Source organism: Peromyscus californicus, unplaced genomic scaffold, assembly GCF_007827085.1.
Source record: "Peromyscus californicus insignis strain IS unplaced genomic scaffold, ASM782708v3 Scaffold_24__1_contigs__length_46423439, whole genome shotgun sequence".
Taxonomy (NCBI): domain Eukaryota; kingdom Metazoa; phylum Chordata; class Mammalia; order Rodentia; family Cricetidae; genus Peromyscus; species Peromyscus californicus.
This window is the reverse complement of record NW_026294535.1, coordinates 39,596,988-39,622,042: the sequence shown is the minus strand read 5'-3', so window position 1 is coordinate 39,622,042 and position 25,055 is coordinate 39,596,988. Positions and strand designations below refer to the sequence as shown.

At 40.3% G+C, this 25,055-nt stretch overlaps 1 protein-coding gene across 4 annotated transcripts in view; it reads left to right on the top strand.

The window, feature by feature from the left end:
* The window catches only part of Usp15 (ubiquitin specific peptidase 15), a 105,161-nt gene extending 90,412 nt beyond the window's left edge, over nt 1–14,749 (top strand). For all 4 annotated transcript variants that reach the window (XM_052753494.1, XM_052753493.1, XM_052753495.1 and 1 more), the window contains 3 exons: nt 142–245; nt 2,937–3,025; nt 6,065–14,749. In XM_052753494.1, the coding sequence (XP_052609454.1) occupies nt 142–245; nt 2,937–3,025; nt 6,065–6,250 (379 nt within the window). In that variant the 3' untranslated portion in view covers nt 6,251–14,749. The remainder of the gene's footprint in view (nt 1–141; nt 246–2,936; nt 3,026–6,064) is intronic.
* Nucleotides 14,750–25,055: the final 10,306 nt, after the last annotated feature.

Genomic DNA, 25,055 nt, shown 5'->3' with positions numbered 1-25,055 from the left:
GTGTTATGGTATTAATGATTATGTGTGTATGCATATATATGAGTCAGTACTAACAGAAGGTGCTAGAATTTATTGCTTTAAAAGAAAAATATGTCATCACTTTTAAAGAAAGCATAACTTATCTGATTTCCTTTTTAACAGTGACTTGGATATGTCAGAATTCCTAATTAATCCAAATGCAGGCCCTTGCCGCTATAATTTGATTGCTGTTTCCAACCACTATGGAGGGATGGGAGGTGGTCATTGTAAGTTGATAGTTTACCTTTTAACCTTTTTCCAATCTGTAGACTTTTTCCTGTTAGATAGTTAATACTTTTTAAAGTAAATAAAATGTCAGATGTATCTTGCATGTCATCATTGTTCAGTATTTATAAATGAATGAATCAGTGAATCAGCTGTATAACTTTACTTTAAAACCCGGTTCTAAAGGAATGAGTTAATCCCCCTCTCGGCTGAAGGCCCAGGAAGAAGCATCTTGTCTGTCAGGGCGCTTCCCACCCCATTCTTCACTTTCTTTCCTTATAATGTGTCTGGTGCTGTGTTCTTTTAAACTGTGCGAATTTGTTAACTTAGGCAATAGGTACTAACTATTGATCTCAGTAACTCTTTCTCTTGAGACTTTAGACTTAATCCTGTTAGTTCATGTCTAGTTAATCTGTTGCTTTTACCACTGGTGATGTAGATTTATTGCACTGTACCTCTTCACTTAAATTAGCACTTAACTTTCTACTAATCTAAGACTGAAAAGTGTCATTGATTGTGGTCTGTTGTCTGAGGGGTCCTTTGAAGTGACATCTTGACAAAACTGTGTGCCAGGTTGTAGTTCAGGTTGACCGTAACAGTTGACACTCTCACCTGGTAGATTTCCATTCCTGTGACGTGTCTTTTTGTCACGTGTAATGCAGAGTTGATTTCATTAACTGATTAGGATTGCTAACACTTTCATTCATAAATGAATCTTTTTATTATTATTTCACTTTGTAATCACATTTATGGTCATAAAATAAACTAGATTAATTTTTTTTTATTTCCTGAAATTATCAGAATAATATGGGGAGTAACTATCCAACAGGTACACTAGAATTCTCTGTGAAACTGTGGGCTTTACCTCATAAAATTTTTTTATTTATTTCATTATTGGACTACCAGTTTTCTTTTTCTTACATATATATTTTGAACATTTTTCTGCTTCTGTAAAAGTCTATCCATTTCACCCACATTCCAATTTATTTGAGGCTTTTTATAGTTACTTTCAGGCTGTATTTTTATTGGGGTTGTTTTTCTTTTCTCACTGTTACTTTTGAATAACCTCCCCAAAGGTGTATCTTGCTAATACCTTGAAAGGCTTTTGTTAGTTTATTATTTCTTCAGTCTCATAGGTTACATATTTTCTTTAGGACTGAGAATGTTTCTTCTGGAAGTGCATTGTCTACTCTGTAGTTCTCTTAAGTTCAGGCTAGCAGACTCACCGCATGCAGTAGACTTCCCTGAGCTGAGTTCGTGCAGGTTCATGAAGGAATACAGAGCCAAAGACCTGGTACTGTTGAGTGGTGGATCCTAGATAGAGGACAGAGCCAAAGACCTGGTACTATTGAGTGGTGGATCCTACATAGAGGACAGAGCCAAAGACCTGGTACTGTTGAGTGGTGGATCCTACATAGAGGACAGAGCCAAAGACCTGGTACTGTTGAATGGTGGATCCTAGATAGAGGACAGAGCAAAAGACCTGGTACTGTTGAGTGGTGGATCCTACATAGAGGACAGAGCAAAAGACCTGGTACTGTTGAATGGTGGATCCTAGATAGAGGACAGAGCAAAAGACCTGGTACTATTGAGTGGTGGATCCTACATAGAGGACAGAGCCAAAGACCTGGTACTGTTGAGTGGTGGATCCTACATAGAGGACAGAGCAAAAGACCTGGTACTGTTGAATGGTGGATCCTACATAGAGGACAGAGCCAAAGACCTGGTACTGTTGAGTGGTGGATCCTAGATAGAGGACAGAGCCAAAGACCTGGTACTATTGAGTGGTGGATCCTACATAGAGGACAGAGCCAAAGACCTGGTACTGTTGAGTGGTGGATCCTACATAGAGGACAGAGCAAAAGACCTGGTACTGTTGAGTGGTGGATCCTAGTGGTTGGAAGGAGGGGGAAAAGTGTCTGAGGGGATGTGCAAAGGAAGCTATTGAGTTCACGCTGTTTTCAGCTCCTCGTTAAAGGTGATGATTAGCCAGGGTATGTGAATAACCATTGTTGGGAAGTGTTCTGTTAGCGCACGGGAGTTTTAAGTGAGTAGTTTATACAGAGCATGGAAGGAATAAAGAAGTAGCATTTTTTTTATCTTTCTCTTATTCTATACCTGTGTTAAAGACAGAAAAAAACTACAGATTAAGTAGAGTTATCAGAAAAGAAAATGTCATAGGAAATTTAAATAAATAATAGAAATTCTGGATGTAGGCATCAGAAGCAGTCCTGAATTTAAGTCCTAGCTCTGCTATATAACAGCAGCACCCCCTTAACAAATGATTCTTTTAGAAATGTTAGTTTACTAGTTTTACAATGAGAAGAATAATGATAATACCTTAATGTGGATATAATACATAGCACTGTGTCTTGTCACATAATCACTGCATAAATGGTAATTACCATTAATTGTCATTAGTTTTTTTTCTGTGAATTAAAAAAAAAAGTTATTTTCCCATCTGAAAAAAGTCACAAGTTTCAGCTTAGAAAAAATGTTTCTTAGGCATTTAAATTGCTAGAAATCATTCTAAAAGCCTTTGTCAAATCAAGTAAATGTATACTAGGCCTGATATAGATGATACTCATGTCATTTAGCAGATATTTTTTTATGTAGGTGATCATAGAGTTTTGAGGAATCCACCCAAAGCCATAGATATTCCAGTCATAGAAGTTATTATATTTTTTCACTAGATACTGCTTTTGCAAAAAATAAAGATGATGGAAAATGGTACTATTTTGATGACAGTAGTGTCTCCACTGCATCTGAAGAACAAATTGTGGTAAGTATGTCTTCAGTGTTTGAGGTCGTGGGTCAGCTTCTTAGGGAGTAATAAAAATTTAACAGAAGGGAAAACTTGGAGCAGGACATGAGCTCATGTTGCAGGGCCTTTGGAGGGTCAGGCATGGTGGTGCATGCCTTTTGAGACCAGCCTGGTCTACAGAGGGAGTTCCAGGACAGCCAGGGCTACACAGAGAAATCCTGTCTCAGAAATAGAAAAGAAAAAAGAGCCTTTGGAACACTATTCTACATTCCAGCAGTTGCTGTAGCTAAAGGTGCGCATTCCGATTTCAGTATATAGAAGATTGCTCGGGCAGAACATGTGTCTTAAATGATTTAGGAAGGGAGCCTGAAGAGAGTAGACCGAAGGAGAAGCAGTGTCACCGAAGACCAAAGTCACTGGAGAGAAGACTCTGAGATGTTAATGCTCTTGAGAGATGGACCAGTGTTACTATAAAAGGCCACCATTGACTGAGATGCTGTCGACCCCATGGAAAGCTGTTCCATTAGAATGCTGTGGAAAGATGGGGTGACAGAGCTGAGGACTGTTGAGGAGGTGGTGGCCACACTCTGTGACCCCAGTGGAGAGGAAGAGGGGTGTGTGCAGTGGAGGGTGGAAGTTCTCTTGGTAGCAGTTTTTGATGCAGAAAAAACTTAAATGTTTTTTAAGCCAGAGAGAGATGTCTAGTATGGTGGCACATGTCTGTGATCTTAGCATTTCAGAGACTCAGGCAGGTAGATCACAAGTTCCAGACCGTCTTGTGCAATGGTGCACGTTCCAGGTCAGCCTGGACTACCTTTTGTTGTGTTGTGAGCTTACAGAATATGAGGTTTCATTATGATATTTTCAAGCAGATTTTTGTTGACTGCTTTTCCTCCCCATTTCCCTTGTTCCCTCAACCCCCACAGCCTCCTTTCCACTTCCACATATGATGTGTTCTTTGGCCCATCTCTTTTCCTCAAAGCTTCTTGTTCCTTTCATGTGGTTTGTTACATGGTTTCATTGCCTGGACCCACTCTCACACCCACTTACATACATACAAACAAATACTTGCATACATAAGATATTAAATACATGCGTACATACATAAAACATCAAAAAGTTTGGATCTGCTTCTGAGAAAACATGATTTTTATCTTTTTGAGTCTAAGTCATCACACTTTTTTTTTTTTTTTTTTTTTTTTTTTTTGGTTTTTTGAGACAGGGTTTCTCTGTGTAGCTTTGCGCCTTTTCCTGGATCTTGCTCTGTAGACCAGGCTGGCCTCGAACTGACAGAGATCCACCTGGCTCTGCCTCCCAAGTGCTGGGATTAAAGGCGTGCGCCACCACCGCCCGGCTATCATCATACTTATTATAAAAATCATTTATTTTCCTGAAAATGTATTCATTCTTGACTGCTGAATAAAATCCCATTGTGTGTATATACCTCTTTTTCACGATCCAGTCATCTGTTAATGAACACATAGGCTGACTCTGGTTCCCTGTTGCTATGAATATAGCAGCAGTAAATTTGGATGTGCAAGTATCTCTGGTAGGATATGTGGTCCCGTGAGACATTCCCAGCAGTGGGGTAGATGGGTCATGTGGTAGTTCTCGTTTTAATTTTTTGAGAACCCATACTGATTTCCGTAAAGGGCTGTGCTGGTTTATGCTGCCCCAGCAGTTAATAAAGGTCCACTTTCCCTACATCCTCAACAGCACATCAGCAGTTTCTTGATGCTGACTGGTGAGATGGACAGATACTCTGAATTTGCCTTTTCTTGTGGCTAAACATGGTTCATATTTTTAAAACTGTTTATTGGCTATTTGAGTTTCTTCTCTTAAGAACTGTTTATTTCATTGGCCCATTTATTGATTGGCATTTTTGATTTTGGGGTGTTTAATTTTTGTAGTTCTTTATATATTTATCTAGATTTCAACCCTGTCTGAGACACAGCTAGCAAAGATTTTTCTCTCATTCTGTAGGCTGTCAGTTTACTTGGCTCATATGTTCATTCTTGGCAGCCTGGGCTATCTTTTTTAAAATGATACAAGAGCCACAAATATGGCTCAGTGGTTAAGAGCACTGGCTACTCTTCCAGTGGACCCTGGGTTCGATTCCCAGAGCACACACATGGTAGCTCACAAGTCTGTAACTCCAGTTCCAGGGGATCCAGTGCCCTCTTCTGGCTCTCCAGGCATTGGGCTTCTAAGTGATGCTTAGACATACATGCAGACTAAACCTAATACAAACTAAAATATTTAAAAATAAATTTTAAAATCTACTGTTATAATTAATGGAAAAATATTCTTTTTAAAATATTTTTTTTCAAGCTGGGAGTAGTGGCTGCACACCTTTAGTCCTAGTACTTGGGAAGCAGAGGCAGTCGGATCTCTGTGAGTTCAAGGCTAGCCTGGTCTACAGAGCTAGTTCCAGGACAGCAAGGACTAAACAAGTAAATTGTGTCTCAAAACAGGGTGGGGGTGATTTTCACCAGCACGCGTTAATTGTACCAAGATTGGGTTTCTTCATGACGTCGTCGTGTGTGCGTGCTGTACTTCAGTCGGGCTCCCCTCTCTCTTTTTGTCCCTCCTCCGTCCACTCTTCCCCTTTCTATTCCTCAATCTTCTGCTTGTACTTTCATGTCTTTTTTTAAAAAATCAATGTTCTCCCAATAGATCCTGGGAAAACATTTTTAATTATCGGGGAAATGTTGGTATAGTAGAGGACATTGCACTGGAGGTCAAGCCTGAGCTGAGACACTCAGTGTTAGATACAAAAACATTCACCTTAAAGTTGAAAGAAAGAAAAACAGAATTGTATTTTATATTATAGGAATTGAATTTGTGTTTGGGCTATATATAACTCTTGGTCCAAATTATATAGAATGAAAATACTTAAATATAGAAATAACTATATCTAGCCAATTTTATAAGCTTCCACTTGGTCATATGTAGTTTTTCTATTGATTTTTTGTCACTAACATTGGTTATTAGCTAACAACCCGTGCTGTGTCGTGTATGGTCTCTGTGTGTTGACCTCCTGTGCTTGTTTGGCAGTCCAAAGCAGCGTACGTCCTCTTCTACCAGAGACAGGACACTTTCAGTGGGACTGGCTTCTTCCCTCTGGACCGAGAAACGAAAGGTGCTTCAGCTGCCACGGGCATCCCCCTGGAAAGTGACGACGACGACAGCAATGACAATGACAATGACCTAGAGAATGAAAACTGTATGCACACTAACTAACGAGAGTCCCAGAAGCCATAGAGAGACCTTCCTGCTGGTGGTGGCGATGGCAGTGGAGTTCTCCACCACATTAAAACACAAGTCTGAGATGAGGAGTTTCAGATAACCGAATGTAAATCCTTTATCAGATTTTAACTTGTGCAGTACTTGAAGTGAAACACAATGAAAACTTTAACAGAAATTGTCTCTTAATACATTTACAGTCTTGTATTTACAAGCTAAATATATATAGGAAATCACAAATAAACCCCTTTTAAGTTTGCTGCTGTTTTGACGAATTATGTTTTCTTTAATTTTTGGATGTGACTTAACTGATGACAAATGTTAAACTTGTGGATGTTGGTCGTTCATTTTGCTCGAATAATACTGCAAGAAAGCTATGACTGAGCTTAGATCTGGGTAATCTAGTTCATGTGTGTTAGGCTGCTGTCCGCACCGCTCCGGTCCTCACTGCAGTGTCAGTGTGGTACAGAAACCGCAGTGTATCCTTGGAGCACCAGTCTTCAAATCTGTCCCTGGGAATCAGTGTGGGTCTGTTAAAAGAAACAAATTCCATCATACCGTGAGAAATAACCTTGGAAAGATCTCCTTTTGTTGTATCATTAAAATGCAAAACATGACATTTACCTCACTCACCATGGGAACAGGTTCTAGATTCCATACTCCATCGAAAGTCATTTTTCAGCTACATGTAAGTATTTTTCACTACGATTGGAATCTGTTCTTTAAAATTTCAAATTCGTTTTGGTTTAAAATGCTTATCTTTAATCCACTGTTGGTCCAAAATTCAATTTTTTGCTGTCTGTTGTTCTTTACCCCATTTTTGGTAATTTAGCAACTTTTTAGCTCTCCCAATTACTGTAATGTAAGGACAGGCTGAATAATATTCTGTATCTGTAGTAATAATTGCATCAAACTTAGGTGAGAGGATTTTTGTTCATGTACTAGCCTTTAACTCATTGGTAACTTGGCTATAGAGGTAGGTCTGTTAACTTCTCTGTGTGTTCCTGACGGCGGAATTCACCACAGCCTTACAGCTTTTCTCAGAAGGTAACTTGTCTAAGGGAGGTGGTATTTGCATGTTCCCAGAGTCAGACCTGTGCAGCATAGGAAGCGTACGAACTTTGGGTTTCATTTTAGTTTCTCACATTCAAGGATCCAGGATGCCAAATATACGTGTGAACATTTGAGACATTTTCATTGGCTGCTTTCTTTCCCTGTGATCCAGTTGAAGGAATGTATCATTGATTGGCATACAATACTGCCTTTAATAGGAAACGAAATGCTGGGGCACATTTCACATATGACTACCTGAGAAATCGCTTTGTGTCCCACTGTTATTAAAGCAAAAAGTATAATGTTCTTCACTTGAACTAATCAAATACAATAGATATAAATTGTGTATTGTAAATAAAAGTTCACTCTGTGAGTGCACATTTTGGTAAATTATTTATTTATGTTAGCATTTTAAAAGAAAAAGGAAAAAAAAATGCATTTGACCAGGATAAGTAAGGTATGTTGATCATGGCTTTGCTTTATATCTTGATATTAAAGCTGGTTTTTCATCCTGGTCTTTTAAAAGCTGCTTTGGCTGTTTTGTTTTGTTTCTTTTCTTCCTTTTTTTTTTCTTTTTTTCCTTTTTTTTTTTTATGTAAACTAACCTCCTGCATGACAGAGGTTAATATTTTGTCAGCACTTGGGTTCACTTGAGTTTACATTTGAAATGTGCATGTTTATTTATACAGATTTCAATAAAGCTATTGAAGGCCTTATTTAGTCTTTTATTTCTTAACTCTGGAACCGTTGAAGTCAATTCGCTGTTTTCTGCATAATGACTTTACAGTCCGTTCTGGTTAGTACAAGGTACAGAGTGAGTCAAGTCCTGTGGAGGACGCTTTAGACTTTGGGTGGCTTTGGTCTGCGTTATAAGGTACATAGTCCTGAAGCCGACCTCTCAGCCTTCTGCCTGCCTTCCGAGCTTCCTTTGTTCTGCCCTTGGTCTGTCCTTCCTTCCTTCCTTCCTTCCTTCCTTCCTTCCTTCTTCCTTCTTTTTTTTTTTTTTTTTTGTAAGTTTTTAAGGTCAGTGTTAACTTCTTGTAAACCTAGATTCGTCTCCACCCTGATTCTCCGAAGAGTCTAGTTCCTTTTGTTTGTCTGCTTCGTTGACTTGGAAATGCATTTGTTTCTTTTTCGAGTGGGTCTCAGGCTGGTCTTCATCTCACCCTGTAGCCCAGGCCAGGCTCCAAGTCTTTGATCTTCCTGCCTGGGCCTCTCGAGTGCTAGGATTACAGAGGAGCACCACCATGCCCTAACTAAGACCTGTTAATGCTTGCTTCAATTTCTTTCCTACTGAAAAGAAAATTTTTAAATCAAGAGTGCCGTTATGCCATTGAATGTGTCAAATGATAGCTTCATCCACAAAAACTTCATAGCATAAAAAGAATTAAAAGGAGACATCCATATAGGTAATACAGGGTAATAGGAATATATTTAGATTAGAATTCTACTTCTAACTTTGCCTGTTAGTAATCTTTGAACTTAATCTTTTTAGTCTGTTTCTTCACCTATACAATAATGATGACAATAATAGCCAATGTTTATTGAGGGGCTTATTCTAAACCAGTCATGATGTTAACGTGTTTATGTGCATTATCACATTTCATCCCACAAAAGCTGTGTGGTAGGAACAGTCACCATCCTCACCTCCCATGTGTGTGTTGCAGAGTCCCCACAGTTACTGTGTGGTAAAGTCAGCTTGCAGACGCCCTCAGATGCGCACCGCCTCACTGTGTTACAGTGCCTTTCTCACCAGGGAACTCAGACAAGGTCGTCGTGTCTTCCATCAGGAAGTTTTGTGAACAGTGTGGTTCTAGTTACTGATCTTTAGTCTGCACGGAAAGTGGTGTTAGCTAATTTTGCTTCTAAAAATGTCTTCTTCTCCTCTAGTTAGAAGGTGATGTACTTAATTTTTCATTCCAAAATGAACGTTACCAACTTATTTACATTATTCACTATTTTAATTAAACGTTAAATATTATGTGGTATATAACTTAAACCATCGCCCCAAATTCAACCCTGAATGTCAAGTCTTCCCCTGCCATTCTTTTATTACACCTCATCCTGTTTGGGAAGGAGAGTGCTTGTGTGCATGTCACGGAACATGGGAGGAGATCAAAGGGCAGCTTAGGCAGGACTGTGTTCTCTTCTCCTACCACGTGGTCCCTGAGATGGACGGAAGTGCCTTTACCTGCTGAGCCTTCTCACCTTCCTGTGGTTTCTCAGTTGGGGGAGGGACGCCGTGTACCATGGCGAGCACAGAGTGGCTGAGAGTCACGGAGTCATTTCTCCTTTCAGAGACCTGTCTCTTGTCAGGGTTTCACAGAAAGTACCTTTACCCACTAAGGCATCTCACTGGCCCCTGGATCCATACTCAACGATCTCTATGAAAAAGCTGCAGCCTGACACTTGAAGTCATTCCTGCTTTTGCTTATGGTCTGATTTTGGTAGTTCTGTGTTTACCCTTGCTTTCCAGACAACCAGGTATTAAAAACCATACAAAACATCGATTTCAGCTTAAAGAAATCAGCTCATACCAAACTAGGTGTTGCACAAGGGCAGTGCTCTTCTTTATGAGCTGAAGTGAGGTGAAGCTGTGTGATGAGAAGGAAGCCAGGGGACTATAAGAGACAGTGAGGGGGATGTTCTTCAGGGTGCACCTACCGAAGGACACAGACGGGAGTTTCCACTGTCACTCACGGGGTTCGGTACTGTGCACAGCTAGCTTTGAGTCGGTGTTACTTCTTTTCAGGACCCTGCAGGCTACTGTTTCACAGCTGCCTGCCTGTTGGTTCTGGCATGCACAGTTACAGATGAAGTGGACATCCTCTTGCCAGCGTAGCTAAGGTGGTACTGTGAGGAGATACTGTGTCCCGTTTAAGGTCCTCTGAAAGGTCAAATGAAAACTTAGTTCTGAAGCCAAAGAACAAGGCAGTCTTGGTATTTTTTACTTTATAACAAAATTGATTTTTTTTTATTACTGAATAATTTGACCTGTCTAAAGATTGAAGTAGCTTCTCTTGAAAATATGCTGATGCTTTCAGATAATTGTTTTAAGTGCTGCTTGATAGAGAATAAATGAGTATATTTACACCCGTGGTGTTACAGTTGCAGATGGGTGTTATATATTGTTTCATACCCAAATGTTTTTAATGAGAAAAATATTTTTCTTAAGCATTCTGGATTTGGGACCTTTTAATTCAGTATGTGTATGCTTTGTGTGTTTAATTCATATTTACTATAAGTTACAGAAGAAATTGCTAAATAGTTTAGATGACATGTTCATATAAAACTGGATATATTCAGCTTTTTGTCTTTAAAGAAGCGGCTAATAAACACAGTCCAAAGATTAATTTTTGATAATCATAAGCATTGAAAAACACACATATCATACCATGGTAATCCCCATCTCTGCTTTAGGGCACCTGCAGCTAGCCAGAGGAGCTGAAGGAAAAGACCCTGTATTATGGGAATTAAAAAGTAGATGAACTACTTAAAAAATTGAGTTATAATATTTTGGTAGAGAGAAAAGTCAGATGGGTCTTAGTGTTGGTTTGTTGTTGAGGTTCTTGCCCAAATTATTGTTAATGTAGTTCTGCAAAGGTGCTAAAAATATACAGCTGTCTCTTTGGAAATGATACTATAAATAGTGTAACACTGTAAAAATAAGACTGCATTTTTAAATAATTTTTTATCTGCATGTGTGTGTATGTGTGTGTGTGCCACATGTGAGGATGTCCATGGAGGCCAGAAGAGGGCGTTTGGTGCCCTGGAACTGGAGTTATAAGTGCTTTTGATCTGCCTAACGTGAGTGCTGAGAACTGATGAGCTTGTCTTTGGGAAGAATAGGAAGTGGAAGTGCTCTGTTAACTGCTGAGCCATCTCTCCAGCCCCAAGAGTGCATTTTTTAATATGCACAAAATCAGATATTTTAAATGTTTACATTGTTTTGGCAGTTGACTGTTCTGGGAGGGGGGAGCATACCTATGTTTGGTGTTTATTTTGCTGAATTCTCCCCCCCACCCATATCAGGAATTTATAACTCCATCTATATAATCTGGTGGAAAATGTGAGTTTCATCTGCTATGACCTTCGTTTAGATTTGTTGCTAGCTACAGTTAGGACCATGTACACTAAACAGTAAATCAGGGAACAGCACAACAAACTTAAATGCATGTATTCTAACATTTTCTTGGTGATGGCAAGTTCCTCATCTGATTCATGTGGCCAAGAGACTAGGAAACAGACTGGTGTCCCTTTTTATAAGGTCTTTGCGTTGTCATTAAGACTTCATCATAACCCTAACCATTGTGGCATAACCATTACTCAGTGGCAGCTCTTAATAGAAGAAGCTCCATTTTTGGAGAGGTCTGCTCACTAGGATTGTATGGCTCAGCCCAGTCCCTACTTCAGTGCCATCTCTGTTCATCTCTTTTAACCCCTGTGTTAGGAGTCTCCAGAGAAGCAAAACCGATAGGATGTGCATGTGGAAAGGAATAAGGAATTGGCTAGTGTGAAGGAAGCTGGAAATTTCTAAACTCCACAGTCGTCAAGCTAGACCCCAAAATGGTGGTAGTTCCAGTCACCATCCAAAGGCCTGACAACCAGAAAAGCCAGTGACCTTCATTGTAGCCTAAAAGCCAGCAAGCTTGAGATCAAGAAGAGTCTTTTCCATTTGAATCCAGAGTCCAGGGAAGTCCAGGGAGCCAGTGCAGGGCAGTCAAGCAGGAGCTCTTCAGATGGGAAGTGTTAACATCTTTGTTCCATTCTGGACCTCAGTTGGGGTGAGACTCAACAAGGGAAAGACAGTTACTCTCGGAACAAACTTCTTTTAGTGTTTATCTCTTCCAAGAACATACCCAGAAGCAACCAAAATAATCTTTACCAGAATTTTGAGGTGCTCTGTAAACCAGTCTAGTATATATAAACTTAGTCATTAAACCCCTTGGCATGTAAGTGTGGTTTAGACACGGTAGACCGCCTGAGTTCTGGACCTATCACTTCTGTGCACCTCTCACCTGTCTCTCTCACTTTCTTGATTTATAAAGTAGGTCAAGGTCAGAATCTCCATCAAAGAATACTTAGACTGAGAAGTTAATTAGGAGACAGTAATTCTACCTATGAAAAAATGTTTGCTTAGCCAACCGATGATTTTTCTTAGGATGTACAGTTCCGTCGTTGAGGACTAGTGTGAAATCCACATTCTCCATGCACTTAAGTCATCTCTCCCAGCATGAATGAAGTTCCTTAAGAATGATCGCAGGATTTAGATGGTCTTCAACTTTATGAAGAGTGCAAAGGGTGTTATTACTAAGGAAACAGTGAAGACACAGGATAATTATTGCTTGAGCCATGTCATCTGCTATAATGGTGCTTGAGGAAAAAGGTAAAAATTGCCCTCATCCAATTTCTTACCTTCCCTCTGATGCATTCTACAGTTTTACCATCTAGGGCTTTCCCATGCGTTCTGTTGGCATGGTTTGCTTTATCTACTACCAGGTGAACTTTCACACTTCTTCCTCAAGACACATCTACCCCAAACTTTGTTTCATCTGTTGAATCAGTTGCCACTCTGGCTATGTATCATGAGTCTGTCTTCCCTGCTACACCTGATAGAATACAGTGATATAGGGTATAGTGTTTCTGTACATAACTGTTAAAAGGAGACATTTTCTCAAGGCAGACCTGTACTCCCATCCCAGGAGGCTGTGGCAGGGGCAGAAGGATCATACACTTACGGGTCTTTGAACTACAGACTGAGTTGAAGGCCAGACTGAGCACTTTGGTAAGAACCTGCCTTGGAAATAGAGAATGCAGGCTAGGGATGTAGCTCAGTAGAGCCCTTGCTTACGTCTCCAGCATCATTGTCCTTGTGATTTCCATATTTCTTATAGTACTGGGCATATGTTTGAAGTTTAAACTAGATACCCTTTTGAGTGTACACCAGAAATAGTATATGATAAGGAATACCCTGTGTCCCCAGTACGGGGGCGGGGGCTTAAATGCTAGATGCAGTAACATTTTAAATTCAGTACCTTTATGAAAAAGTATGTTGATTTGCACTTAAATTAGCTTTTCTAAAGTCTGAAGCCCTGTGTCTATCTGTAATCTTTTCACATAATAATGTTTAGGGTTTTGTTTATATTTTTATGGATTTGCAGCTTTGTTACTCAAATGCTATCTGTGTAAGCTTGTATATTTTTCAGGAAGGGGTATGCTGGTCTCAAGATAGAGCATGTAGTAAGTGGCTCTTATTAAATGGTTCTTGTTTCATGGGTTGTCTGGGAACTTGTACTGTAAGAAATTCTTTGTTCCAATAAAGAAGACATTGCTGCTATCGTTCGCTCCTATCAGAGAGCAACCCGAATTTCCATTTGTGTAGAGGCCCTCTTTCCCTAGGACTGATAGACACCCCTGGTTGTAAAGAGACAAGAATAGCCTTTTAATCTGAGGAAGGGATACCCCAGACATTTCTCTGCCTAGTATAGTTGCCTAAAGAAGAGCAAGAGGCTTACTTGGTTCTGTTTTCTGGTTTTAGTTTTGGGGGCTTTGTCGTGGCTTGTTTGTGTCAATCATCTAGACAGGATCTTAGAACACTTTTAGATGACACAGGAGATTGTCATCCAGGACTGGTGAGATGGCTAACGAGTAAAGGCCCTGACCTGAAGCCTGATGACCCGAATTCCATCCCTGGTACCCACATGGTGGACGGAGAGAAACGTCTGTCAAGTTGTATTGAAAGTCCTTTATAATTTGCACTTCAGATACTCTAATACTTCTCTTTGCAAATTCTGGATTTTTCACAAGTTATTCTATTCATGTGAGTGTTTCACATAGTGTTAGACTCATGACCTGTTCCTGGAGCCAATGTCCAGAAGAGCTGGCATACTTTGTGAAAAAAAAAAAAAAAAAAACAACTTTGTTTTTTAGAAAATGGAGAATCCTCCTTTAACAAAAGTCCTGTTCACTTTTCCCCAAAAAAATTACAAAGTGACATCTTGAAACTGGGATGAGAGTGGAGAGGTATGTCACATTAACCTTGACCACACTCTAACTCTGTGTGACTAATGTCAAACATTAACAGTCCTCGGAGCCAAGATTATGCCCTTTTATCCCTAAGACCACAAGCTTTGTCTCGTGAAGTTTGAACTTGAAAAGCAACAAAAAAAAAAAAAAAAAATGGAATTTTTAACTCTAGCACATAGCTCTTGATGAAATTCATGGGTTCAGGACCTTTTCAGGTGCTATGGCTCTTACCCAGGGCCTCACACATTAGGCAAGCGCTCACCCTCTCAGCCGCATCCTTAGTCTCTGACACTATCATTTCAGTGACACGGTTCACAATATAGATGAATGTATAGTGTATAAACAGATACTGCATTACAATGTATGATGCCATTTGTAATATCAATAAATGTAATAAACATGTTTTGGTCAATTTAATCTCTATCTCTACAGTTAATTTTCTTGCCACTTTCCAAGCGATGCATAATCTCTTATACTTTTTCAGTTCTCATCCTCAGCTGTCTTTCGAGGGAAGATATGTACCATACATGTAACAGTAATGATGTGGTAATCCATTGTTTTTTTATTCACTAATTTAAAAGAACAAAGGTATGGTATACAATGATGCTAGCCTTTACCTTTAATCTGGGCACTTGGGAGGCAGATGCAAGCAGATCTCTGTTCAATGTCAGCCTGGTCTACATAGCAAAGTTTCAGGCCAGCTGGAATGACTCAGTGAAACCTTGTCTTTAAAAAATTGTTATTTATTTTTAAAGTAAATTTGTCAAGCAAGGTGATACATGCCTGTAATCCCAGCACTTTGGGGTGGAGGCAGGAGGATCAGAAGTTCATGATCCTTGACTGTAGAATGAGTTCCAGACCAACTTCAGCTGCATGAAACCCTGTCTCAAAAAAAGTAAAACTAAAGAAAAACTCACTCAAAAACCTGTTATCAAAATCACTGTGACAAAGTGTCTAGATATAAAATAGAAATAACTGAAGGCACTGAGATGTTTAGTGGCAATCAGAATAAACTCCCATGTTCAGAGAGTTTATGTGGAAGGTGCTGGTTCATGATAAGGAGTCTCATAGTCTAGGGAGCCCAAGTAGTCAATTACCAAGGGAGGAAATTTTTAAATGATAGTACCATTGTACAGAGCCACAAAGTCTACCTTCAAACTCCAAGTTCTTGTCTTACTCCTAAACTCTACACAGAGAGAAACTACAGGGAAAATACTAATTGCTAAGCTTCAATATTTTCAGAAGCAGTTCAGTACAAAGAAGACAGTTTGGAGTTCAAGTTTGACCAAACAGGAACTTCACAAACAACTCAGGCTTTAACATTGAAACTTCTAAATGACTGGGCATTAGGAGTAGAAACCTTGAACTGGGCCTATGCCTATACCGTAAGAAGAAAGGCAGTCTTAATAAAGATCAAGGAACTAGTTAGTAACTAACCTACCTATTGAAAAGAATTAGTGTTATTTGGGGAAAGAATGTTTGAAGAGAAAGTTGAATGTTAAGAAAGCACTTGCCTCTGTTATTACTAGGAGACAATGTCACAGCAAACTTCCTGATGCCTAAACATGAGCTGACACCAATGGACATGCCAAAGTGGATGGAGAAAAGCTCATGAGGACTCAGCCCTACACAAAGAAGTATAGGCAACTGAGGGAAGCTGGGAGAAGGGGAGGTGGTCTTCTCCAGGGAAAAACATACTAATTGGTTGTCCAGTGCCAATGGTCAGTCCTGAAAACATACAAATATCATTTGGACTAAACAGGTTATATTTAGGAATATATACATACATGCATTCAATAACAGTGAAAAAGAAGTCATGAATTTAAAGGAGAGTGGGGAGAGATATATGTTAAGGTTTGGGGAGAGGAAATGGGAAGGAGAAATTATAATCTTAAAAAAAAAAAAAACCTGCTATTCCAGAGGACCCAGGAATGATTCCCAAGACCCTCATGGTTGCTCACAGTGGTCTAGAACTCCAACTAGGATCCAATGCCCTATTACAAACTCATGCACCAGGCACACAAGTGGTTCACAGACAGTCATATGCAAGCAAAACATGCCCACACATTAAAAAAAAAAAAAATTAGTGTTTGTGAGCCACCTTTCCTGGATAAGTATAGCTACCAACCCTCATCAAAGAAGTCTCCACAACAAATGAAGACCATCACAGAAAAGACCGTCACAAGTGGACACACTCAAGAGGGCATAGATCATGGGAAGCCCAGCACCAATGGATACATCTACATCACAGCTCCTACATCTATGGCTCAGAGAAAATCATTGACGAGGAAACAGAGTGTAAAAGTCATAGTGCCAGGAATTCTGCTGTGAAACAGCCTTGCCTAGAAATGATTACATAAACTGACTGGAACAATGTCAGTGTGAATGGACATGTTAATGGGGAAGGGGAAAAATTTGTGGCATCCCACCCTGGACAAAGGACTCCAGGCAACTAATGACTGCTGGGAGTAGGAAAATTAGCCTCCCCCAGGGATGAGCCACCTTATTGGTTGTCCAGTACAGAGTAATGATCAGTCCTGCATTAGCCAACAAAAAGACTCAGCAGCAACATAACTATATATAAATACACAAATATAATTTTGTGACAATTATCAAAGCTATCAACGAGGGAGCATGAGAAGGGTTCAGGGGAAGGTAGTTGGGAGAGACTAAAGGGAAAGGGAGGAGGGAAAGTGATATAATTCTACTTTAACTAAAAACGTTATAAAAAGAACTACAGCTAGTAGAAATATAGACTAGAAATCATAATGTATGGTCAGTAGGAAAAAAAGACATGCTAACGTCTAACAAGAAAGACTTTCAAATTTTAAAAAATAACATACATTAAAATAATCTAAAGGGAAAGATGAATAAAACAATTCAGGAAGGATATTATTAAAATAGCAAAGCTAAAGAATATAATAGCTGGAGTCAAAAGTAATGTATTGGTGGGATCAATAGCAAGAAAAGAATATTTTAAAAACCAAATATCCAGAGGAGTGGGGAAATGGCTCATATGTTAAGATGTTTGCCACACAAGCATGAGGACCTGAATTCAATGGGAAAGCAAAGAGGAGCCCTGGGACTTGCTGGCCATCTGGTCAACCCAGTATTCTCCAGGTTGAGGCCTTGTCTCAAAAGTAAAGTGGAGAACAATTAAGGAAGACACTGAACATCAACCCACGGTCTCTGCCTGTACACACACACACACACACATGCATACACACACAAAAATAATATATTCAAAACCAAGCATAACAGTGGTTGTTGGTTATTTTTACTCTTTTGGGGGGCCTGCCAGCCAGCTCCCAAATAAATCACACAGAGGCTTATTCTTAATTATAAATGCCTGGCCTTAGCTTGGCTTGTTTCTAGCCAGCTTTTCTTAACTTATGTCTCATTTTGCCTCTGGAATTTTTCTTCCTATATACCCTTCTTTGTTTCTCTACTCCATGGCATGCTATGTAGCTGAGTGGCTGGCCCTGATGTCCTCTTCCTTCCCTCACTCCTAGATCTCTATCTCCCAGATTTCTCCTTCTATTAATTCTTTCTGCCTACCAGCCCTGCCTATCTTTTCTCCTGCCTTGCTAATGGCCATTCAGTTCTTTATTAGACCATCAGATGTTTTAGACAGGCAAAGTAACACAGCTTCACAGAGTTAAACAAATGCAGTGTAAACAAAAGTAACACACCCCAACATTTCTCCCCTTTTTTTCTAAACAAAAATGAAAAGTTTTAACTTTAACATAGTAAGACTATATACAATAAAAACAATTATCAAATAAATATTACATTCACAATGTACTGAATTCCAATTCATTTGTGTCTAGTACATTTAAAGAAAATACTCCATAACCTATACTATCTTAGTGAATCTAAAGTTTTATACCTAATTTACTTTCTATCATATCTGAGGAAAACTACAACTATAACTATCCAGTCTTCAACTCCATCAAAGGCCCCTGAAGGTTATAATATTATTTGAGTAAACAAAGAGTGCATTGCAAACAACTTCCAAAACTCTAGCAATGACAGAGACATCTGACTGACTGGACAGTCACCCAAAGTTCCTCTGCAACATTAGGTCATCCATATTCAACCTATAGGCCCATAGCATCTGGTAGACTTTTCAATGAAGTAGGAATTTTGGAAGACTGTCCCACCTATATTGACAAAGTTTGTCAGTCACATTCCTCTGTGTCCTGCAGAATGTCTGGCAGTTTCTTCTGTGATGCAGGAACCTGAAGGACCATCCCACCTTGTTTTGGCAAAGTTCAGCAGTCACTTTCCTGTGAGTCCTGTATGTCCAGTTTATACAACATACTGTCAACCAGTCCAGGCAAGAACAGTTTCTTTGCCCAGTGGCTAGCCTTGCCACATTGAAAGCAAACTCCTTAAGAAGTTTCTTCGATGCCCATCATCTCTGAAGTAAATTGGTATTACCAGGAGCAGATGTGTCTCATTGTCATTAAGTTAAAACATTTTAAATGCCATATTCTATAGGTCTTTGAAGTATTTGAAGACCATCTGTCTAAAATATATCTATTTAACCTAGAAAACATACATAATATATCCATAAATTTGATTGTTATAAATGACTAACTACTGACTTGTTTCTTGATTGTCCTATATAGTTTATAATAATAGCTTTCAAAAACTAGAACTTTACCTTACATTTTTAAATGAACTACATAGATACAATACCTTAAACAAGAGTAGAAACATATATACAGTATAACAAAAATAACTTTAAATTTGTATTGATATACTATATTTCCCTAAATGATAACAAACATCCATAACCTATCAAATAACCAAAGACCACCTACACACCCCCCAAATTCTTGGGAATGTGGGCATAGTTTTCTCTAAACTGCTTCCTGCTGGCTGTGGGCAAAGGCATCTTTAGGGATACCTGAGAAAATTTTGAGATAATGGCCAACTCCTGGGAAGACCAGATATAATCTTTGTTGATAGATATCACCTGTCAAGAATTGAGCTCTTGCCTGATCAAACATGATCCATATTAACCCTGAAGGAATCCACATCCTCTCATCTCCTGTGGGAACAAAACTCGAAAGTGTTTTTTATTTCCATTTGACAAATGTATTTGTTGACTTCTTTTTTAAAGTAAGGCATTTCTAAAGTATCTAGATTGGTTCAATTTAGCAGTCTAGTTCACAACCTCATGTCTTCTCAACAATCAAAAAATTCAAAATCAACACAAAACATACAGGATCCAGACTTCCTGCTTATTTTCCATATCTATTGGGAAATTCATAGCCATAGAAAAGTGGGAAGGTACAGGAACTGTGAATACATATCTGGGCAAAAAGCCAAGTTTTATTCCTGAAAAATAAAGTGATGGTTCAAAATTTTAGGATAATTCCTTTTTTCAACCAGTTTTTTACATTTCCTTATCTACAAAAGACACTACGCACAGTAGGAAGAATATGTTCGACATCAGTCTTTTAGTGATAAAGCGCTCAATGAACCAAGAACAGCACTATTTTCCTCCATCAGATAAAGGGTGATAAGGTTTTTTTTGCACCCCAATAAGCCTCTCTGCTGATGCAGCAATCCAAATCAGACCAAATCAGACCGAATTAGCAAAGCCTCGGTTTAATGGGTAAAGCATTCCGGGCGGTTCTCCAGCCCCCCAGAGAGGAGACAGGTACAAGAGACTGGAAAACTACGTGTCTGTTTTCTGGGATGCAGCTTTTATACCCTATGGGAGTGGTCTTGAGCCTCTCTGGGGGAGGAGCCGTGTTTGGCGGGCTTTGAAGGGGTGGGTTTGGGGAAAGAGATGGGGGAGGGGAATCGAGGTGGATCTTCCATCAGAACATTCCAGACTCTTTGGGTATAGGATGCCAGGGTGCCAGGGCCTGAGGTGGAGCTCCCACCCAAACAAAGGGTATTGTGGAAAACCTACGGGAAGCACTTTACTTCATGGTGAAGTACTCAAAAGTTTCTCACTCAAAGTTGGTGTCCAGCAAAAACTGGGTATAACGCAAACATATATTCTGTCATTACCTCTATTACACATTGTACCAAAGGTTCTAGATACAGAAAGGTGTTTGACTTGCCATGCCTGGAGACAGTAAAGAGAGTAACATTGTATCATGTTGGCTTTGAACAATTGAGCACAATCTACTCTGGTGTGGCCTTAGTTACATGCCGTGTTTTCTGTGGTGTTTCCACTCTTCCCCTGTGGGTTTATCATTACCTTCATTGAGTTTAGAAAAACGTTCAGCTTTTATTTCTTTCATTTTATCCATGTCCTTCTTTTCTCTGTGCAAGAATCCACTTACACACAACCCCAGAGGCTCCCAGTTCACTGGGGATGTTTTCATGTTCCCAAAGGTTCTTTTTGAGTAATTTCTATAATACTATGCTAAAACTCACAAATTCTCCTTCTGCCTTCTAATCTAGTGCTAATCTCATAGACTGCATTTTTAAATCTTGTGTTTTATAGTTTTCTTGCCCTCAGGTGTCTCTTATATCCTCAGCGTCTCTCATATTGGGATATTTAGGAAATGGTTTTATTATTTTAATGTATTTTTTCCTGCTAATTGTGATGCCTATATCAGTTCAAAATCAGTTTTGATAGTGTGGCCATTCTCCCACCTTGGATCTTGTTTTCTGCAACTGTGTATATATGTGGTTATATATTCAATCCTTATTGGATGCCAGACTTGTGAATTTTAGCCTGATGGGTGATGGATATTTTTCTATATTTCTATAAGTGTCTTGGAGTTTTGTTCTGGGGAGGAGGTTAAATTACTTAGAGACTGATTGTTTCAGATCTTTTTATGATTTGCTTGGCAGGTTCAGAACAGTTTCCAGCCTGGGCGCCTCCAGGCTAATTACCACCCTCCATGAAGCAGTCTCCCCCAAAACATTCTTCCCAGTGTCACACATTTGAGTTCTGCCCATAGCTGATGTGAACAAGCCCCTCCCCTGGCCCCATGTGAATGCCTGTCATTGTTACTGCTACTCTTTCTCCGTGGTCCCCCAAGTACTACTCTTCTAAACAAACGAAAGAGTAGCAGTAAAATGACTCCTAATGACATTCTGTTATACTCACAGAGCAGTGCCTTGCTCAGCTATGGTCAGAGAAACATAACCACTTGCAAAGAAGAGCTGCTTTCCCCTAAGGGAGTCTGGCCGGGAAACACACTGTTCTTCAGGGTCTTTTGTGTCTGTGTTATGGCATCCGCTACAGTGTTTTTATGAGATTCCTGTGTGTAGGGACGGGTGGGTCTGTTTCTTGTGCCTTCTCTTGGGCTCTTTTCTTTCAGTTTGTTTTGCTCAATTTTGATGTGTTAGTTTTTGTTTTAGCTTTATTATATTATATTATATTATATTATATTATATTATATTATATTATATTATATTATATTGTATCATTATCCCCTAGAAGCCTGTTTGTTTTCTAATGAGAGACAGGAAAGGGGGTGGATCTGAATGTGGGGTGAGGGGAGAAGGGACTGGGAGGAGTAGAATAAGGAGGGATCAAAATCGGGATATATTATGAGAAAAAAAAACCTATTTTCAATAAAAGAAAAAAAAGTATTCGAAGGCATCTCTAATGCTGGCTGAGTCTGATCCTTAGAATCCTCCAAGATGATCTGTGACTTTTGAGTTTAAACAAAGGTTAGTAATGCTTTCGACACCACTGCTTTTTGCAACGTCTTTTCTTCAGTGTCCCTGAAGGTTGGGAAACACCCTTGAATGCTTTAACCTCCTCCAGGGTTCCTTTGTCTGAGTGTGGGAAGCAAGTGGGTGAAGTTGGGTCTCTGAGTAGTGACATCATCCCTGACATATCAATGTTCCCGCGAGCAGGCCACTTTCGTGGAGAGACTTGTACAATGCTTCTGCTACCATTTATCCCGTCTCTGCTCCCCCTCTCTCTGCCTTTACAACTTGTGGAGAGATATTGTGCTCCAACTGTGGAGCCGAACTCTCTGGGTTCAACTACCAGCCCCCACCCCTTGGGTTCTAACATTGGGGGAACTTAATTGAATCTCTTCTAGCTCAAATCTCCACATGTAGAAAGGCATGTAACCTTGTAGTATTAGCATAGGACCATGTAGGGATATCTGTAATGAAGGACTAGAGACATGACTCAGCCCTTAAGAGCACTGGGTGCTCTTCTAGAGGACCTTGGTACTAAGTTCCAGCACACACATAGTAGCTCACAATGATCTGTAACTCCAGTCCCGGGGATCTGATGCCCTCTTCTGGCTTCTATGGGCATAACATGCAAGTGCAGTACAGACATATATGCTGGCAAAACACCCATACACATAAAATAAAAATTAAGGTATATATATATCTTGGGGTTTCTATTGCTGCAGCAAAACACCATGATCTAAAAGCTGATCAAGTTGGGGAGGAAAGGGTTTATTTGGCTTACACTTCAACATTGCTGTTCATTATTGAAGGAAGAGTCAGGACAGGAACTCAAGCAGGGTAGGTAGGATACTGGAGGCAGGAGCTGATGCAGAGGCCATGGAGGGATGCTGCTTACTGACTTGCTTCCCATGGCTTGCTCAGTCTGCTTTCTTATAGAACCCAAGACCAACAACCCAGGGGTGGCACCACCCACTGTGGGCTGGGCCCTCCCCCATTGATCACTAATTGAGAAAATGCCTTACAGGTGGATCTCAGGGAGGCATTTCCTCAGCTGAGGCTCCTTCCTCTGATGACTCTACCTTGTGTCAAGTTGGCACACAAAACCACCCAGTACAATCTGTAAAGTCCTTCAGACGACGTCAGCTTGTGTGGACTTGGATGCCTATTGACTTTGCCTGGCACCTCGTCTCCCAAATAGAAGTGGGAAATTTATCTTCTCTTTTCTGCTTCCTCCTGACCCCTCACAGCTGTCTCTGCCTGCCTTCCGGTGGCTTAACAACCATTTCCTGGTTGCCTCCTGTGTACACTATTTTGAGGTTGATTCTATTTCAAATGTAAAAGTCCTGTCCTTCTAGTCTTTCCATATAATGAAATGAACCAGTACTTAAGGAGTCTACTGCAAGGGAGGAGAAGAGAGGGGAGGGCAGAAAACCAAGGTATCCCGTCTGTTCTCTCTCCCTTCTCCTCCGCTCAACGGCCTCCTGAAAAAAATTGGAAATTGGCCAGTGGAGCTACCGGAGGATACAGGGGTCTTTTTTGTTTTGTTTTGTTTTGGGTTTTTTGTTTGTTTGTTTTGTTTTGTTTTTTCGAGACAGGGTTTCTCTGTGTAGCTTTGCGCCTTTCTTGGAACTCACTCTGTAGACCAGGCTGGCCTTGAACTCATAGAGATCCGACTGCCTCTGCCTCCCGAGTGCTGGGATTAAAGGCATGCGCCACCACCGCCCGGCTTTGCTTTGTTTTTTAAATTGAGAAAGTTTTAATGTTGTTACATATGGTTATCTGGCTGTCTTCAGCTCTAGCCAGTAGGGGGCAGTAATGCCCAGCTCTAGAAACCTTCACAGTTAACACTGCTGCTTTCAAGAGTGCACAGAGGAATGGAGGGGTGAGGTGGGGTTTGTTTGTTCGGTTGGTTGGTTTTGTTTTGTTTTTAATTACTTTGAGGGGCATGCTGCACGGGTGTGGGGCAGGTATGGAGGGACTGAGGGTGAGCAGTATTGGGATGTATGATGTAAAATTGCCAGTCAATAAAGAGTTATGTTTAAAAAAAAAAAAAAAGAGTGCAGAGAGGAAATGATTCCTAACTTGATTACTGTAGGATCTTCACATTCTTTTTTTTTTTTTTTTTTTTTTTTTTTTAGGTTTTTCGAGACAGGGTTTCTCTGTGCAGCTTTGCGCCTTTCCTGGATCTCGCTCTGTAGACCAGGCTGGCCTCGAACTCACAAAGATCCGCCTGCCTCTGCCTCCCAAGTGCTGGGATTAAAGGCGTGCGCCACCACCGCCCGGCGGATCTTCACATTCTTAAACTGTGCTATTGGTGCATAGAAGAAGAAGAAAAAAGACTATTGGTATTGTCCTGTAGAGCTGGGAAACTGCAATACGTTTCTATCGATGCTGGTGTTACCGATGAAGGTCCTCCGCCTTGCCTCAGATCTGTAAGAAACCAAAAAAGGAGCTAAAAAATTGTTTGTTTATTCATTTTGTTGTTGTTTTATATTCATCAAATATTCTCACCTGGGGATAGGGAAAGAGAGAAACATTCTCTCAAGGAAGGTAGTGAACACCAGCTGGATGTCCTGGCTCCTACTTAAGAACTTTGCAGAAAGTAGGCTGAGGGTGGGCTGGGCTAGTCAGGAAAGTCCACCTCTTGGGGACAGTGGACAAAATAAGGAAGTGTCCAGCGTGACAGTGAAGGACTAATCCAAGGACGTCACCCTGTTCTCTGAGCTGCTGCCTCCTGCCTTCCACCACTGTCCAGCAAGGCCGAGCATTGCCCAAGCGAAGCCCGGCTCAGATCTTTGTATAGAAGTTGTCTTATCCGGTGTGCTGGTACCCTGGGGGCAGCGGGTCCAAGGCTAGCCTGGTCTGCATAGCAAGTTCCAGACCACCCTGTCTTAAAAGAAAAGGGAGGCCGGGCGGTGGTGGCGCACGCCTTTAATCCCAGCACTCGGGAGGCAAAGCCAGGCGGATCTCTGTGAGTTCGAGGCCAGCCTGATCTCTAAAGCGAGTTCCAGGAAAGGCGCAAAGCTACACAGAGAAACCCTGTCTCGAAAAACCAAAAAAAAAAAAAAAAAAAAAAGGGAGAGAA